A 17,477-nucleotide genomic window follows, 5' to 3' on the forward strand; every position below is an offset into this window, starting at 1 on the left:
ATACAGATCTAAAATGTTAAGTTCAGTTAAATGGAACTAGTTTATTCTTTTCTCAGCAAATCTGCTGTGACAGGAGGTTGGACACACTTTTTCAAGAAATCTTCTCACTCCAGTTAACTAATAAGTTGTTTGGTAATAGATTTTTCTTATTATTTTCATGGAATCCATGGCCAGTTTCTTACACTCCTAGTGCTCCCACTAGCAGAAAGAGGGAGGTAGGGGGTGGGAATCTCAGACATATGTCTGAGAGCAGCCACAGAAGAAAACTGATGGGACTTGACTCAGAGGCCCAGGTATTACTCACTCAAGCTTTTTTTAAGTCATCAGGAAAGAACCCTGCCCAAGGTCCCATGAATGGGAAGACATTAGGCTGCCTCTGTCCAACAATGTCCAAATGAGGGTTGCATATTAATGATCCAAAAGGTCAACGCCTGAAAGGAGGTACAAAAGGCAGCCCAGCAAAAGCACAAACCCAATTAGAAGTTCCTGCATTTTTCCAACAAATACAGTATACACTGTAAATACATGTTACAGCACATATGTCTGTGCATTGGTCAATATAAAATTTCATATTTGAATATACTAGCCTGAAAGTGCTTGATAATTTTTTTTGTCTACAAACCTGACATACTGCTTTGGAAAGGTAAATAATTAAAAGACTTAAGTCCTCAAATTTATTTAGTAAAAGTAACTCAACAATGATGTCCAAAGACTGAATTTACCTCCTCGTACAAATCCATTAGTAGCTATTGCTGATGTGGATAATCCGGTGATAGTTGTCACAACAGTGGCCATGGCTATTACAACGACCGATAAACCTTTAGGAAAAAAGAGGAAAAAGTCAAGAATAACTACCTACTCTTTACTTAAACTGGCCATATCCAGACTGGCTGCTCTCAGAATATAAGTATACATTGCAACTTAGGATTTTACTTGATCCCATTTTAGAAAATTTAATGAGTTATGAAACTAGTAAATCAAAACAAATAGAAAGGAGAACATAGCTTAGAAATGATTTTAATTCCTTGAGTTTTATGAGGCTGAAAGTTGAAGCATGCAGTTATTCAGCTTTCTCATTCTTAAGTGAATCATGTAGTGTGCAATTTCACATACCTATTCCAGCTTGACCCACAATCCAAGATAACCTAATGAAGAGCATCACACCCCAAATGTTTAACATACAACGTACCTAGGAAGAAAAAGGAAATCAAGTAATATTTGAAAGTGATCAAAAGCAACTCATAAGTTTCTTCCTAGCTAGACAAAAACAGGATAACATACACTTAAAACTACAGTAAATTTTAGTTATCCCACCTTTCCCTTGAGCAGTTTATAACTGGTTTGGATTTTAGACCATCCAGTGGTGCTCAGGGACCTCCTCCTGGCTCAGTGCACAGGGGCTGCTCCCAGCAGTGATCAAGGAACTGATGTAATTCCAGCAGCTCGAGAAATCAAATCCAGTGCTCTTTCAATCAAAAACCTGTGTTCCAGTCTATTGTGCTATCTCCCTGGCTCTTATGAGTAGATTAAAACCTTAGAGAGTTTAAGTACAATACCCTGTTAAGTATAATGTAACAAATGTATCTGTGAATGTGCGTATATACACATACACATCACAACAATAATCTGAAGCTAAAGCAACTAAACAACAAAAATCTAAGAAATATTTTAAGATTTCTTCCTTAAAAGATAAACCACGTTCCCCTTTACCAATGCAATCTAAGAATAAGAAAGTAACACTACCAGAAACTTCACACTCCCCCTATTCTTTTTTCTTTTTTTTTTGGGGGGGGGGTCACACCCAGTGATGTACAGGGGTTACTCCTGGCTCTGCACTCAGGAATTACTCCTGGCGATGCTTGGGGGACCATATGGGATGATGGGATTCGAACCCGGGTTGGCTGCGTGCAAGGCAAACACCCTACCTGCTGTGCTATTGCTCCAGCCCCCTCCCCCTATTCTTGAGGCAATAAAATTACTGCTAGAATTAGAATATTCCTTCTGGTTTTCCCCAAAATGCCAATATAATTCCAAGTAGGTGCTTCTAAAGTTCTAAAGCAGGACATATTTACCTCTCTAATTAGATCCTTACTGTGTAGTCACACACAGAGAAAATTACATGTAAATCTTAACCTTAGGCACCTAAATTCATCTACTGAACTGAACTCACATATCAGCAAAATTTTTCATTCTTTATTCTTTAGTCACTACACATTCCTCTTCGAGATGTAATGGGACTAGGGCCAGATAGTACAACTGGTACAGCCTTGCTGGCGGCCGACCAGGGTTTGGTCTCCAGCAAATAATGTGGTCCCCAAGACCTCCAGGAGTACAGAGTGCAGATTCCTAAGCACAGAGCCAGAACTAATAAGGCCTGAGCATCACCAGGTGTGACCCCCAAATCAAAAAGCAAAAGACAATAGGGCAGCAGGGGAAAAAAGCAGATTTATTTCACTCTATTTCCAATTTTGTTTTCTTGATTCTGATGCTCCTGTCAATTTAACAGGTCCATACTTAATTTCTGAAAAGTGACAATATATGAGACCATTAAAAGGAAATAAATTATACTTATAGGGTAATCAAATTTGCTTTCATTAAAATAATATATGTATTCCCATTACTGGATTGAACATTAATAACCAAAGGGGGTCAAGTTATCAATTTGACCTTCAAAGACACTCAAGGTAAAAGCTGAAAAGAGGACAATGTCTTCTGAAAACTGATGAAAATAGTAGATTTTATAATAAACAGAAAAAAGTCTGTATATCTAAAATGAAGTCTGATTGGGGATACAGTTCATTAGTAGAACAAGGGGCCCTGAATTCAATTCCTTGCACTAAAAACATTTAAAGATAAAAAGTAAAATAATTTGTTTGAAAAGTGAAATAAGGTGTGTATGCACATACTAATACGCCCTTTATCCAGCCGAACTTCACGACCCCTTTGCTTTCCGCAGCATATGTGACCACAGCGTCTCTGGTCGGAGTACTTTCTTCCCCGTTTGCAAAGCCATCCTCAAAGGGCTCCTGGCAAAAAAAAAAAATGGGAATTATGATTAAGAAAATTTACATTTTAAATCATTTGGTTTTAAAAAAGAAAACCAAAATATATTTAACCATGTTTAGAAGGCATAGTATAAATTTGAAAAAAAAAAGTGGATTTCTAAGTACCTTTTCTGAGGAAAATGTAGAAAACTATTAATTGACATAATTGTAATTGTGAATATTAAAATTGAGTTCAAAACATTTTTTTGTTTTTGGCTGCATCCAGCAAGGCTCAAAGGTTACTCCTGGCTCTGCTGTCCTTGGGAGCTCAGGGGACTATGTGGGATGCAGGGGATTGAACCCGGGTTTCAATCCTACCCACTGAAATATCTCTCCAGCCCTAGAGCTTAAATTTGACAGTAAACTAATTTTAATAACTTCAAGTCTTAATGGCATTTCATTCTGTCTGAAGAACACAATGGATGGACACTGTTTATCAAATATAGGTTAGCGAGGTCAGTTCACTCAGACCCTGCTGCCACCGACTTTGTTGTGTGTAGTCGGCACCCTCCCCCACATCTGAAATTTCACTTTAACTAAAATTCCTCATCACCAGAGAACTGTTTACATGAATTCCCAGATTGTCTTTTTTTTTTTTTTGCATCACAGTGAGTTTGTTATTGTTCATGATTGAGTTTCAGTCATTCTATGCTCCAACACGTGTCCCTTCACTAATGTAGATTCCCTCCTGCCAACCCCCTCCGCAGCCTGCCTCTCTAACAGACACTCTTCTTCTCTTGCTCTTCTTGTTCTCCTTCTCTTTCCTTTTGGGTACTATGTTGTGATACAGATCTCAACGGCTTTCATGTATATCCCTTTACCTCCTTTCAGCACTGTTCTTGTCCAGAGTGATATGTGCCAACCATCACTGACATAGTACCAGATTCATTCTTGAATCCTTCCTTTACTCGGTCCTTATGTGAATACCTACTTAGTGCCCTTCATTCCTTCCTTTCCAATTATTCTAAGATCAGACATGAACTAACAGTTTAACAACACAATACATTTTCACAATCAGTGGTATTTTCTTCCAGGTGTTTTGACATTTTATGTTTCTAACACACACAAGTAGAGGCTTCTCTTCCTATCTCTATGGGGAAAAAAAACTAAAACAAGTTTAACTAAAAAAGGCTACTTTTTCTAAGGCTAAGTACTGATGTGGGTTCCTTTTCGACAATGCAAAAGTATGCAGGCATCTTAAAATTTCAGCTGTGGGTGGTTACCAGAATTCAACCTCAAAGCTGAAGATCTAGCAATATTTATGCCAGTTTCCTTTATACTATAAACAACCAAATTCAAAAAGCAAAGTAAGACACTTCCAGCATATACAATTATCTGAAAATAAAGACAGATCCAAATAAAATTAAAATTTATTTTTTCATCATGTTCCCAAAGCTGTATTTTAAGATGAATTTAATTCTTATTTCCCTCTCTAAAATATCAATCAAAATTCTAATGTTATTCTTTATATTTTCACCAATGAATTTCAAAGAAACTGGCATCACTGTATTTTCTTAAACAGGAAACCAAAGCAGCCTATACTAATTTTGTTTCTTTAAATACACCAGTTGCAGATAAATTATATTGTCAAAGAAAATTAACATTATATTGTCAAAGAAAATTAACATAACTAGCAAAGAAAATTATCTTATACAACCACTGCCCACACACACAAGGGTACACTTATAATCAAGAAATAAGTATTAAATTACTACGAATTGCAAACATATCAAGACAAAAATTTCCATATACAATTATAAGATATAAATTGTGTTAATCATAAGGCATTTAAATAGAAACTTTAATCTGCCCACCATAATCACAGAAATGTTTTTTATATAATGGACAAAAGTTAAAAAAAATCACAATAACTTCATGGATGTTGAATTAATTTAGATGTTAATGAATTAGGCATATTAAATAAAGGGATCAATTAATTTGGATTTTAGGAAATAATTCTTCCCTAGGTAGCACTTGTTTGTAGCAATTTTCACCTGCCAATCAGGGCCTCAAGGTGGAGGGAAGACTGGAAGGGGACAGAGAATAGAAAGAAAACAACAATCCCAGTGAGTTACGTGCTCAGTAAGAAAAAAAGTTCTAAGAGAGTTAAAAAAAAATTGTGACTGGAACATAGGAGAGGGGCCAGTGATAAAGAGCTAATGGTTGAAATTATGAAAACAGAATAAAGAGAAACTTTTATTAAGAAAAAATCTGTGGAACTGGACATTTTCCTGAGCAGAGAAAACAAGAATTAAAGGGAACTTTGGTCTCCATGGTCTTTATTCGTTTGTAGATAAAGGAGACTTTCCGCTGTCAATAATGTCTTCTCGTGAATATTCAAATTTCTGCCTCAGCTTAATCATTCTTCTTCCTTTAACCATACTATACCCCCTTTCACTATGTCCAGATGACTTTGCCAGTAACACTGCAATAGTTTATTAAGGAATCCAGTATTTCTCTGCTGCCAAATCTAACGTATATTAACGTCCCTGTCTCACATCACTTGGGTTTTTTTTTATTTTGTAGGAATTATACACAACAATGCCTAATTACCTGGACTCCAAGCACCCAAGTTGAGGATACCCACCAGGGCCACACCCACAGTGCCTGGACACCATGCAGTGCTACGGCTCAAAACCAGTGCTCCATATGTGCAAGGCACATGCTCTGTCTCCTGAATTACACACCTGGCTCCCAAAAGGCTTTTGAATACCATATAATACCACTGCCCACTATTTATTCTTAACACCAAATTTCAATATCCTACCCAGGAACTTGTAAGTATCACTTCAATACTTGGTCCTAAACACATATCTTTTCCTCTCCATTTTCTCTCTGATCATCTCACCAAACTAAACATCATCTGTATGGTGGCTCATGTTCATATGCAAAGCATACCTCTCCTCTGTTCATCGTATAAATAATGATGTTGATACTTGGGTGTTTTATTGTTTTCACTAGTGTAATTCACATATGAGAAAATTTATCATAAACAGCAACTTGCCTCTAAATGAAAACAGCAAAGGTTTAGAAACTGCAGCACCTCATGAGCACCACCAGGGGTCACTACTGAGCAGAGCCAAGAACAGTCCTGCACCAAATTCTACCGCAACACTCCCTAGTCTGTAGCAAGGAAGCACTGTCCGAAGTCCCGTTGGTCCCGTTGTTCACCAATTTGCTCTACCGGACACCAGTAACGTCTCCATTGTGAGACTTGTGTTACTGTTTTTGGCATATCGAATATGCCACGGGCATGTAGGCGGGATACTCTTGGTGGCTTGCCGGGCTCTCTGAGGGGGACGGAGTAATCGAACTCAGGTCAGTAGCGTGCAAGGCAAACACCCTATCCGCTGTCCTATCGCTCTAATCCTCCCTAGTTTAAAATATTTAAAAATACTTTCTAATGTACAACTGAACATTCCTAAATGAACATTTAAAAAATTATAAACTGGAGCTGAAGCACTAGTACAGCCAAGTAGGGCGCTTGTGTTGCATAGAGCAGACCCAGAGCTTGACCCCCGTCATCTCATGTGGTCCTTCAAGCATGGCCAGGAGTAGTTTTAGAGAGCACAGCAAGGAGAATCCTCTGAGCATCCTCAGGTTTGGCCCCCAAACAAAAGCAAAACAATACCAAAAAAATTCAAGTTATTTTTTTAAATAGTTTTTTTTAAATAGTTACAACACTGGGAGTGAGCAAAGAAAATAATTTATATTTTTTCCTTTCAAGTCATGGAGGAGGGGGCATTGTCTGAGTTCCGACTTTGTTTTACTAGGGTTTTAAAACTGAGTAAACTGCACCAAAGTATCTTTTTAGTTCTAATGCTACATATCTCCAGATAAACACAAAACACTCAAATATGAACACAGGTTCCAATCTATAACTGCTAATGTTCTTCTATCATGAGGAGAGTTCATTTGCATAAAGTAGTATCTGGATCTAATGACATCCTTCCATCCATTCACTAGATATTAATTTTATCGATTTCCATAATAGGTACTTTTGCAGGCTTTTTAAGAGAGTATTTTAAAAGAGTATTTTTACAACATAGGCTAGAGACAAAGTGTATATTGCCTTTAAATTTGGGATATAGTCCTCTAGAACAAAACGGTCTCTATTATATAAAATGCTTAATTCCATTAAAAAAGATGACTGCCTTGGGGCCAGATAAATAGTACAGTGGGTAGGTTGTTTGTCTCGCACACCTATTTGGGTTTGATCCATGGTATCTCACGGGGTCCCCCAAGCATCACCAGGAATAATTCTTGAGCACAGAGCCAGAAGTAAACCCTGATTATCAGTGTGACCCAAAAACAAACAAACAAAAGGCTTTCTTTGGGATTCATACTCCATTTTCAATTCAGTCTTTTTCTGACATATTCCCAGTCTATAGAACAGAGATGAGCTTGAAAAGGAGAAAAGGCCTTAGTGATTGCCTGGTAGTATACAAATTAGTAGAAATGTAATAACGTTTTTAACAAGAACATGTTCACATACACAACTGACATTATCAGAGCAAAGGCAGAAGTTCCTTGGGTCTCCAAATAAGCTACATAGTGCCCAGTGAATGATGCTCCTATATCACTGACTGAGGTGCATGGGCCCATGACAGTAAAAAACAATACCTACAGCAGAAAGAACCCCTTATCTTCTCTTGCAACAAGGGATTCCTGACTACATCTCTGAAATATGTATAGCATGAAATCTTGACTACGCTTTAATGAACCATTATGAGACTATGCAAAGATTCATTTACTTAGAATAGCAAACTGCTTTTAGCATCACCTCTGAACTAGAAAATAGTTTCTAAACTATTACCTTAACTTAATACAATGAGGATCATATTAGATACCCATTGATGAAATTCAAGGCTAATTAAAGATAAGGAAAGCTACATAGGAAGAAAAACTGGATACGACAGTTTCAGTTTTTCTGTAAGATAAAAGTTTTATGTACAGGTTAATAATTTTCTTTTCAGTCACAAAGTACAGGTCAGATAGTCACAAATGTACCAAATGAAGACCATACAGTTTTCCAGAACTTTGATCCAAACAATAAAACTAGGATCCCAATCATAATTAATATAGCTTTTTATACAATGTAAAGGATAGGAACTGGAAAAAGATCATTCAAGTTTCTAAGAGATTTACAATTGCTTATTTGAAAGAAGGTTCTACCTGTAGGGTAGAGATAAATGTAACAACAATGATTACTATTTTTCAAGTTAGTCAATATCAAATCACTCATGCAGACTATCATCTAAATGTTAAAAAAAACAAAACAAATTCTGGGGGCTAGGAGGTTTGACTACAAGTGGGTAAGGCCCTTGCTTTGCATGTGGCCAACCCAGGTTGAATCCCTGACACCCCATATGGTCCCCTAACTGCCAGGAATGACCCCTGAGTACAGAACCAGGAGTAAACCTTGAGCACCCCCAGGTGTGGGGGCTCCCCCTTCCAAATAAAGCCTCTGGCCACCCTAAGTCACCAAAAGTAAATAAATCACTAGTCTAATATTAAGAGAAATCACAAATCAACTGAATTAGTAATCCCCTCCACAAGAAAAGTTTTTAATTCTTTCCCAAATTAGCACATATTAAGTAAAAAACAATATGGATAAGCCTATGGTTATAAGATGCCTTAGAAATTAAATTTACTATTTTCGGGGCTGGCACGATAGTACAGCAAGTAAGAAGTTTGCCTTGCACTCGACCAACCCGGGTTCAATTCCCAGCATCCCACATGGTCCCCCGAGGACGACCAGGAGTAATTACTGAGTGCAGAGCCAGGAGTAACCCCAAGTTAAATATACTATTTTCATCTGTTTCTGAACAGTCCCCTTTCTATTTCTTATAAGTAAACGCCCGGAAAATATCAAGAAACAAGATGATTTTCCTCACATCTTTTGAAAGAATTTTATTCCAGAGAAGAATTGACTTATAGGCTAGAACATAAATTTGCAGGGGGGGCGGGGTTGAGGTACATTTTGGTATAGAATCCTACCCAATTCAAATTTACTGTTATAAACTATATTTTCCTTGTGCTAATAATATAAAATATAAAGAAAATTCTTTTTTTTTTTTTTTTTGGTTTTTGGGTCACACCCGGTGATGCACAGGGGTTACTCCTGGCTCTTCACTCAGGAATTACCCCTGGCGGTGCTCAGGGGACCATATGGGATGCTGGGATTAGAACCTGGGTCAGCCGCGTGCAAGGCAAACTCCCTACCCGCTGTGCTATCGCTCCAGCCCCGAAAATTCATTTTTCTGCCTTCAAAAACAGGAGTTTCTTATATAGTTGTACATTATCTAGGTTTGGTTACCCATTACCTGTGGGATAAACTAAGAATTCTTAGTATGTGAACTCATCATATCTATTTTGTTTGCTTTAATAACAGTTACTATTCACTAAAAAGCCTACTGTATGTCAGAGGCTTCCCTAAGTACTCATGTCTGTTTCCCTGAAAAGATACAGGAGGGAAAGCTACTTTTTGCACTGGTGCCCATCTATGAGCTACAGGATGACAGTGATGACAGTGATACAGTGGAGTCAGAAGTTGCCTCTGAGCACCACAAGTGTGGCCTACAAAAGTGTGGCCCCCCACTGCCTCATAACAACTAATGCCCCGGGGCCTCTGGTGTATTATCTGAGGGAAATCACCTATAGAAGTAAAATCATTACTAAGTTCAAAGGACCTGCCTGGGAAGGTGTATCAAATGTTGAAAGGTAGTAACTGTACTAAGGGATGTTTCATGTGGTACTAAACACAGAAAGTTGGAGAGAAAGTAGATAAGATAGCCCAATCGCTTCCTGTTACCTATGATTTTCCTTTTCCAATACAAAACCCACATTAGCTGTTCAAGCTAGCAACTTTTTGTTTTGTTTTGTTTTTAGGTCACACCTGGTGATGCTCAGGGGCTACTCCTGGCTCTGCACTGGAGTTACTCCTGGTAGTGTTTGGGGGACCATAAGGAATGCCAGAGAGCAAACCCAGGTGGGCCATGAGCAAGGCAAACACTATAGCTGCTGTATTAGAACTCTGGCCCCACAACTTTTTAAACTATTTTTTTATTAAAGTATTATAGTTTATATGCTATTAGGGTTATTATTCTATGCACTTTATTTATCCTACAATTCTTTTTAATCAAAGTTCAAAAGTTCATACTAGAGTTTTTCTTTTCATCAGCATTCCTTTTTATTTTCTATTTTTTTCATTTTTTTAATTTATTCTTTTCCTTCCTTTTTATTTTCTTTATAATCGATTTCATAATATTGTATTATTATTTTTCATCTATTAACCTACTTCATTCCTTCAATATGTATTAAAATGTCAACACAAGTCAGAAATTTCCTTTTATCAAAGATACAGTAAATGAACACTGAGCCTTTACAGACAATCTCTATTTAAAAAAAAAATCCTAAAATAGTAGAAGTAAAATTTCAAGTATCTGCTCCTGAGTCAGTCTAGGTTCAAATTCCAGCTCTGCCTCTCAACTATGTGAGCTCTGGCAAATGATTTAACCCCTATGACCCTCAGTTTACACAACATAAAATGAAAAGACCTTACCCCATATAGTTTAAGAAAATGAAGTGTGAGGAAATGATGATCCTACAGAATAGAAAATTCCCCACACATACTTTGCTGGTGAGAATAGTTAAACTGGTTAACAATGTCAGGGAAAAAAGATTTGGCTAGCGTTATCACCTCAAGCTGAAAATACGCATATCCTTTAACCCAAATACTTTCTATATGCATATAGCTTTGGAGATATTCAATTCTTTTTTCCGGGGAAAGGGCTCCTAATTGGTTTTCAAGAGGCCCTGGGGCCTCTCCCAGTGATTCTTAGGCAAACTGGTTGGCAATCATGTTGTTTGGGCCCTGCAGTGCAGGGGTGTTTGGGGGTGCTGGAGGGCCACATGGTGTTGGGGATCAAATAAGAGTTGGCTGCATGCTAGGTATGCAACTTCATCCCTGTACATCAGGTCCCAGAGATATGCAATTCTTATACACTGTACACAAGGACATTTGTGTAGACATGTGAATCATTGTTCGAAATCACCAAAAACTAGAAACTATACTTAACTGCAAAATAAACCATAGCATATTCATACAACAGAAGCAATAAAAATGAATATAAATATGTAAGAGTAGACTAAAATGATATCCATTTAAATAAAGTTTTAAAGCAGGCAATCAGAGTCAATTAAAAACAAAGTAAGACCAAAGTTTAGGGAAATGGTAGCCAGTGGGAGAAGGTGGTTAAAAAGGGGCAGACACTGCTGCCTCAACAGCAAGCCAGGAGTAGCACCCCCAATACCTATGGGCAATGGCCCAGAAACAAAAACGAAGTTGTAAGCATATTTCTGGGATGCCAATAATATTCCTGACCTGGTTGGTGACTGCACAGGTTTGAATAAGTTGCACAATTAATCTAGTTTATCCTCTGCTGTTATTTCACACTAACCATTTAAAAAGGCTAAACAAGGAGTGAGGGCAGAGCTGTATAGTACAGCAGGCAGGGTGCTTGCCTTGAAAGAGTCTACCCAAGTTCAATCCCTGGCACCCCATATGGTTCACCAAGCCCTGCCAGGAATGATCCTTGAGCACAGAGTCAGTAATAAGTCCTGTAAGATCAAACAAGGAAATGTGAGTAATCACAAACCTCCCAACAAACATAAATCCAAGACCACATGGTTTCTGATGCATTATACCAAATACTCAAATTAGTACCAATCCTTTCCAAACTCCCCAAAAATGAGGAGAATGCTTCCAAATTCATGTTGAGACTATCATTACCTTAATACCAAAACTAACCCCTCCCACACACAAAAGAATACCAAAGGTGATGTCCCTAACAAAAATAAGCAGAAAAATTCACAAAATATTTAGCAAACGAAATTCAATAATACACTTAAAGAATCAATACCATAATGAAATGATTCCGAATCATAGGATGGATCAACAAATTATCTGATTTATCACCTAGACAAAATAAGGGCTAAAAATCCTATGATCATGTAGATAACATTGTGTAACAAGATCTAACATCCAAGGGCCAGAGAGATAGTACATGTAGGCTGCTTGCCTGGAACATGGCTGACCTGGGTTGATAGCTGATATAACAAACAGTATCTTGAGCACCACCAGTAGTGATTCCCTGAGCACAGCCAGGTGTGACCCCAAACAAAAGCCAAATAAAGTTCTAACATCCATTTATGATTTAAAAAAAAAAAACTCTGAATAAAGCAGATATAGAAAAAGCATACCTGATCAAAATGAAAGCCATATGACAAGTCCACAGCTAATATCATACAGAACAGTGAAAAGTTGGAGCTTTAAGATAGGAACAAGAATATTCACTAGTCAGTTTAGCCATAGAATAGGAAATTCTTCCCAGAGAGGCTAAGCAAAAAAAAAAAAAAAAAGATGGGGGGGGGTGGGGAGAAGGGGAGAGTACATGGAAATTGAAAAGAAGTTCAAACTACTACTATTTGCATACAGCATGATTATGTAGCAAAAAAAAAATTTTTTTTTTTTTGCTTTTTGGGTCACACCTGGGGATGCACAAGGGTTACTCCTGGCTCTGCACTCAGGAATTACTCCTGGCCAGGGGACCATATGGGATGCTGGGAATCGAACCCAGGTCGGCCGCGTGTAAGGCAAATGCCCTACCCACTGTGCTATCGATCCAGCCCCTATAGCAAAACTTTTAAAGAAATCAAAAGAAAACATCTAACTCACTAAAATTTCAAGGTGTAAAAACCAATTCAAAAACTTGCACTTCTATATACAATATAGTAATAAAAAATTATGAAAGCAATTCCTCAAAGATAAGAATTATATTTATGAAGGTATAAAGTCTCCATAGTATAAGACAATAACAGAAACTGAACCTAGAAAGGCATTATGTTTGGGGGCAATAACCGGCAGTGCTCAGGGCTTACTCCTGGGTGTGTGATCAGGGAACATTCCTTGGGGAGTATGGGTGCCAGGGATCAAACTGAGGTCAAGCACGTGCAAGTACCTACTGTTTAGTCTCCAGCACCAAAAAGGCACATTACACAGAAATAACACAATCCTAAAATGTGTGTGGAACCACACACACACAAAAGAAAATCCCTCAGTCAGATAATCTGGAGGCCAGGGCAATAGCAGAGAGGGTAAGAATGCAGTCAGGTTTAATCCCTGGCCCCACAAACAGTGTCCAGAGCACTGCCAGGAATAAGCCCTCAATACCATCATGTGTGGTCCAACAACCAAAACAAACAAAAAAATAGCAAGGAATCTTAAAAAAATAGAGCAAAGCTGGAAACATGCTCCCTGAAGTCAAACTACCAGTAGCCCTATAGAGCAATAATGATTTAAGGGTGCTGACTGACATGTTTTCAACAGAAAATCTGCATATAACATATAGTGAGACCTCTTATTCAGTGTCTGCATCTAGACACTTAAGCAATCAACTTAAGCAACTGGTCGAATTCTTAAATGCGGAGCTCACAGATAGATGAAAAATACCTGGGAAGTTCAAAATCTTGTTGTTCAATAGCCAACTACATAAAGCTATAGTAACCAAAACAGTATGGTATTAGCATCAAATAGAGGATAAGCTGGAACAAAGATTACAAGAATTCCATGCAAATATTTATTCATATTTACCAGAAAGATGGTTAAGAACATACAATGGACAAAGGGTAGATAGATCTCTAAATAAAATGATGCTGGAAAAACTGGAGAGCCATAAACAGAAGAATTAAGCTAGACTACAACTGTATACTAGACACAAGAATTAAGTCCACATTGACTAAATATATGACCTGAAACCATGAAATAGTGACAAAAATACAGATGGTAAGCTCCCTGATAGTCTAAGAGATGATCTCAGACTTCGAAACCTAACTAAAATATTTGCCACAGAGGGGCTGGAGCAATAGCACAGCAGGTAGGGCATTTGCCTTGCACGCAGCCGACCTGGGTTAGATTCCCAGCATCCCATATGGTCCCCCGAGCACCTCCAGGGCTGATTCCAGGAGTGCAGAGCCAGGAGTAACCCCTGTGCATCGCCAGGTGTAACCAAAAAAAGAGGAAAAAAAAAAAAAACCAGAAAGGAAATTATCCAAAAAGTCAACAAACTGAGTCAGAGAAAAAAAATTTGCAATCATATAGGTATCACTGTATCACTGCCATCCCAATGTTCATCAATTTACTCGAGCAGGCACCAGTAACATCTCCATTTGTCCTGAGATTTTAGCAGCCTCTCCTTACTCATTTTTCCCAATGATTGAAGGCTCTTTTCAGGATCAGGGGAATGAGACCTGTTATTGTTACTGTATTTGGCATATCGAATATTCCACAGGAGCTTGCCAGGCTCTTCCGTGTGGGTGGAATACTCTCAGCTTGCCGGAGAGCATATATTTCACTTTATGACGATGTGTCATGGCTGCATGGTCCAGGAATATGTTCACTCGAGCATGTGGAAAATGGCCTAGAGTGTAGCGGCGGTGTGGTGGAGGTAATAATCAAAATATATAAGGCAGCCATACAACTCAAGAACAAAAAATATAAACAATCTAGCTTTAAATTGTTCAATTTCAAGGAGAGGTTAGAATAGATTTGTAGGTTTGAATGCATGTTCTGCATGCAGAAGGCCTAGGTTTGATTCCTGGTACCATGGGGTCCCTTAAGAATGCCAGGAGGGATCAATATGCACCAAGCTGGAAGTAACATCTAAGCATCTCCAAGCATAACCCCCAAACCAACAATTTTTTAAAAGATGAACAGGATCTGAACAAACATCTTTTCAGAGCAGACAAAGGCATAAATACAAAAAGATGATCAACAGCACTAATCACGTGAAAAATGCAATGTGCTATCACCTGAAAATTATCAGAACAGCTATCATCCAAAAAAAAAAGGAATAGCAAGTTTTAGTGATGATGTGAAGTAAAGGGAAACTGTTAAAAGTAGTCAAAATGTAAAATGGTAGAAGATAGTATGGAGATTCCAAAATAAAATATAAAATAGTAACACTTTATGAGGATTATCTGAAGGAAATGAAATCACTAATACAAAAAGACATGGCCAAGGTATGCCTCCAAAGTGTCCCTGATCGGATGATGTAAAGCATACAAGCACACTGGAATATTATTCAGTTATGAAAAGAATGATCTTGCCACCTATGACAAGCATGGACCTTCACACACTTTAAGGAAACTTTTTAGATCATTTTTAATGAGTTATACATAGCAAGCAATACATAATTATTTAATTCCTGCTTTGGTGGCAGGGTTTGGTGGTCGGATTCGAAACACTTGAAATATGGTGGTGGGTAGTTGTAATGGTGATGAGATTGATGTTGGAATATTAAATGTAACAAATTAATGTGAACAACTTTATGAAAATATAAATAAATATAGTTAATACTATATTGCACACCTGAAAGATGTAAAAAGCTCCCATCACAAGTTTTTAACATATATATGTATATACATATGTATAAAACCAAGCTCCCGGAAGAGAGTGATGCAGAGTCTCTTGCCCCCTTGCCTGGCTGTTTTCACCAGCGTTTCTCAGAGGGGGTGGGCTAAGTTTCCCTCCTGCCCCAAGCAGAGCCCCGGCAGTTGAAGACCTCCAGAACCCAGTCACAGCCATGCTCAAAGCCACTCTCCATACGTTCGGACGAGCCGAATGCATGAAGGAACTGGAGCATCACTGCCAGGCTACCAGAAGCACAGGGAGATGTGCAGATGTCGCCAATGCCTGGCTCTGTGCAAGCTTGGAGATTTCAGTCATAAGTCCTGCATACCTAGGTTTTTCAGTAAATTCACTCATAGGTAAGGCTTTCCAAACAGTGAATATATTTATTAACTATATTTATTGTCCTATGCATTACATTTCCATAACTTAAAACTGAAAAATTTGGGCCAGAGCAACCACATAGCAGGTAGGGTTCTTGATTTGCACCTGACCAACCTAGGTTCAAATCCAGCACTCCATATGGTCCCCTGAGCCTGATGCTGCTAGGAGTGGTCTCTGAGTGCAGAGCCAGGAGTAACCAGGTGGTGCTCAGGGGTTATCCTGGCAATTGGATTATTAAATTTCTACGATGGCACTTGAAATTACAGATCAGTTATTTGTTATTCATAATAATAGTCAGAATTTAGTGGACACTTGTCATGCCGTTGTCAGGCAATATATTAAGCACTTAACATACATAATTGAAATGATTTTACTGTATTTATGTAAACAAGTTGATGTCATTAGGAAATAACATCTCCATTGTGAGACTTGTTACTGTTTCTGGCATATCAAATACATGATGGGTAGCTTGCCAGGCTTGTTCAATATCTAGCACCACATGTGGTCTCCTGAGCACAGCCAGGAGCTAATTCCTGACCGCAGAGCCAGGAGTAACCCAAGCATCACCATATTGTGAACCACAAACAAACAAACAAAGCAACTTTTTTCACAATTACAGTAGTTCCATTCTTTTTTTTTTTTTTTTTTGACTTTTTGGGTCATACCTGGCGATGCACAGAGGTTACTCCTGGCTTTACACTCAGGAATTACTGCTGGTGGTGCTCAGGGGACCATATGAGATGCTGGGAATCAAACCCGGATCGGCAACCCACTACCCACTGTGCTACTGCTCCAGCCCCAGTAGTTCCATTCTTAATGGTGGTGCATTTATCCCCTACACCACCACCAAAGCAAAAAGGCGTGAAGTGCAAAGACTGTTTTGATGACCAACAACTAGAAATGCTTTAGCACTTTGGTCACTAAAAATGTGCTGAATGAATGCTACCTCCCTTTGTCATAAATTTTTAATGGCAACTGATATATATTTCACAGCAGGGCTGAGATTAATGTTAGACTGCACTGTTTGAGAACAGAACCAACATGTCTGTACCCAGTTTTAAGCAAACTAAACCACTATTATTAACAGAGTAGGGGGAAGCTTTACTTCAGGATGCTGTTGACATACAAGAATTTTGTTTTGCTGGTATGCAGCTTATTTACTATTCTTATTCATAAGAATAAGAAAATAGCGGAGTTTATTTTTAAAAAAATTTTTATGAAGTACTAGCCAATTGTATCATCCCAAAGTTACCAACATTTCCTATCCGTGCTGTCGGTGATTGGTGTATTCAGCATAAAGCTCCCCATACAGACTTACTCTTTCAAAATGAAGTATTGTTTTACAGAAATCCAATCTGCTCTGGTTAACAATGCTCTATTAACATCCAGTGGCATTAATGCAAAGCTCAAAACTCAAGTACCAAAGACGAAAGTGGATGGTTTGACCATGTGACTTTACAATAAACCAAGTCAGAACAGCTGATTGTAGTAAAGAATTCAATGCTCTACCTTGTAACATTCATACTAACTATGCAACAACTATACAACAAAGTGCATTAATAGCATAACTTACGCATCAT

General features: G+C 38.2%; 1 protein-coding gene across 3 annotated transcripts in view; it reads right to left on the reverse strand.

The window, feature by feature from the left end:
* Positions 1–17,477, reverse strand: part of SLC12A2 (solute carrier family 12 member 2) — a 90,128-nt gene that overhangs the window by 57,827 nt on the left and 14,824 nt on the right. For all 3 annotated transcript variants that reach the window (XM_012933049.2, XM_055142046.1, XM_055142048.1), the window contains exons 2-4: positions 2,907–3,026; positions 1,114–1,189; positions 723–818 (exon numbers count right to left, since the gene is read on the reverse strand). In XM_012933049.2, the coding sequence (XP_012788503.2) occupies positions 723–818; positions 1,114–1,189; positions 2,907–3,026 (292 nt within the window). The remainder of the gene's footprint in view (positions 1–722; positions 819–1,113; positions 1,190–2,906; positions 3,027–17,477) is intronic.

This window comes from Sorex araneus, chromosome 6 (assembly GCF_027595985.1).
Source record: "Sorex araneus isolate mSorAra2 chromosome 6, mSorAra2.pri, whole genome shotgun sequence".
NCBI lineage: Eukaryota > Metazoa > Chordata > Mammalia > Eulipotyphla > Soricidae > Sorex > Sorex araneus.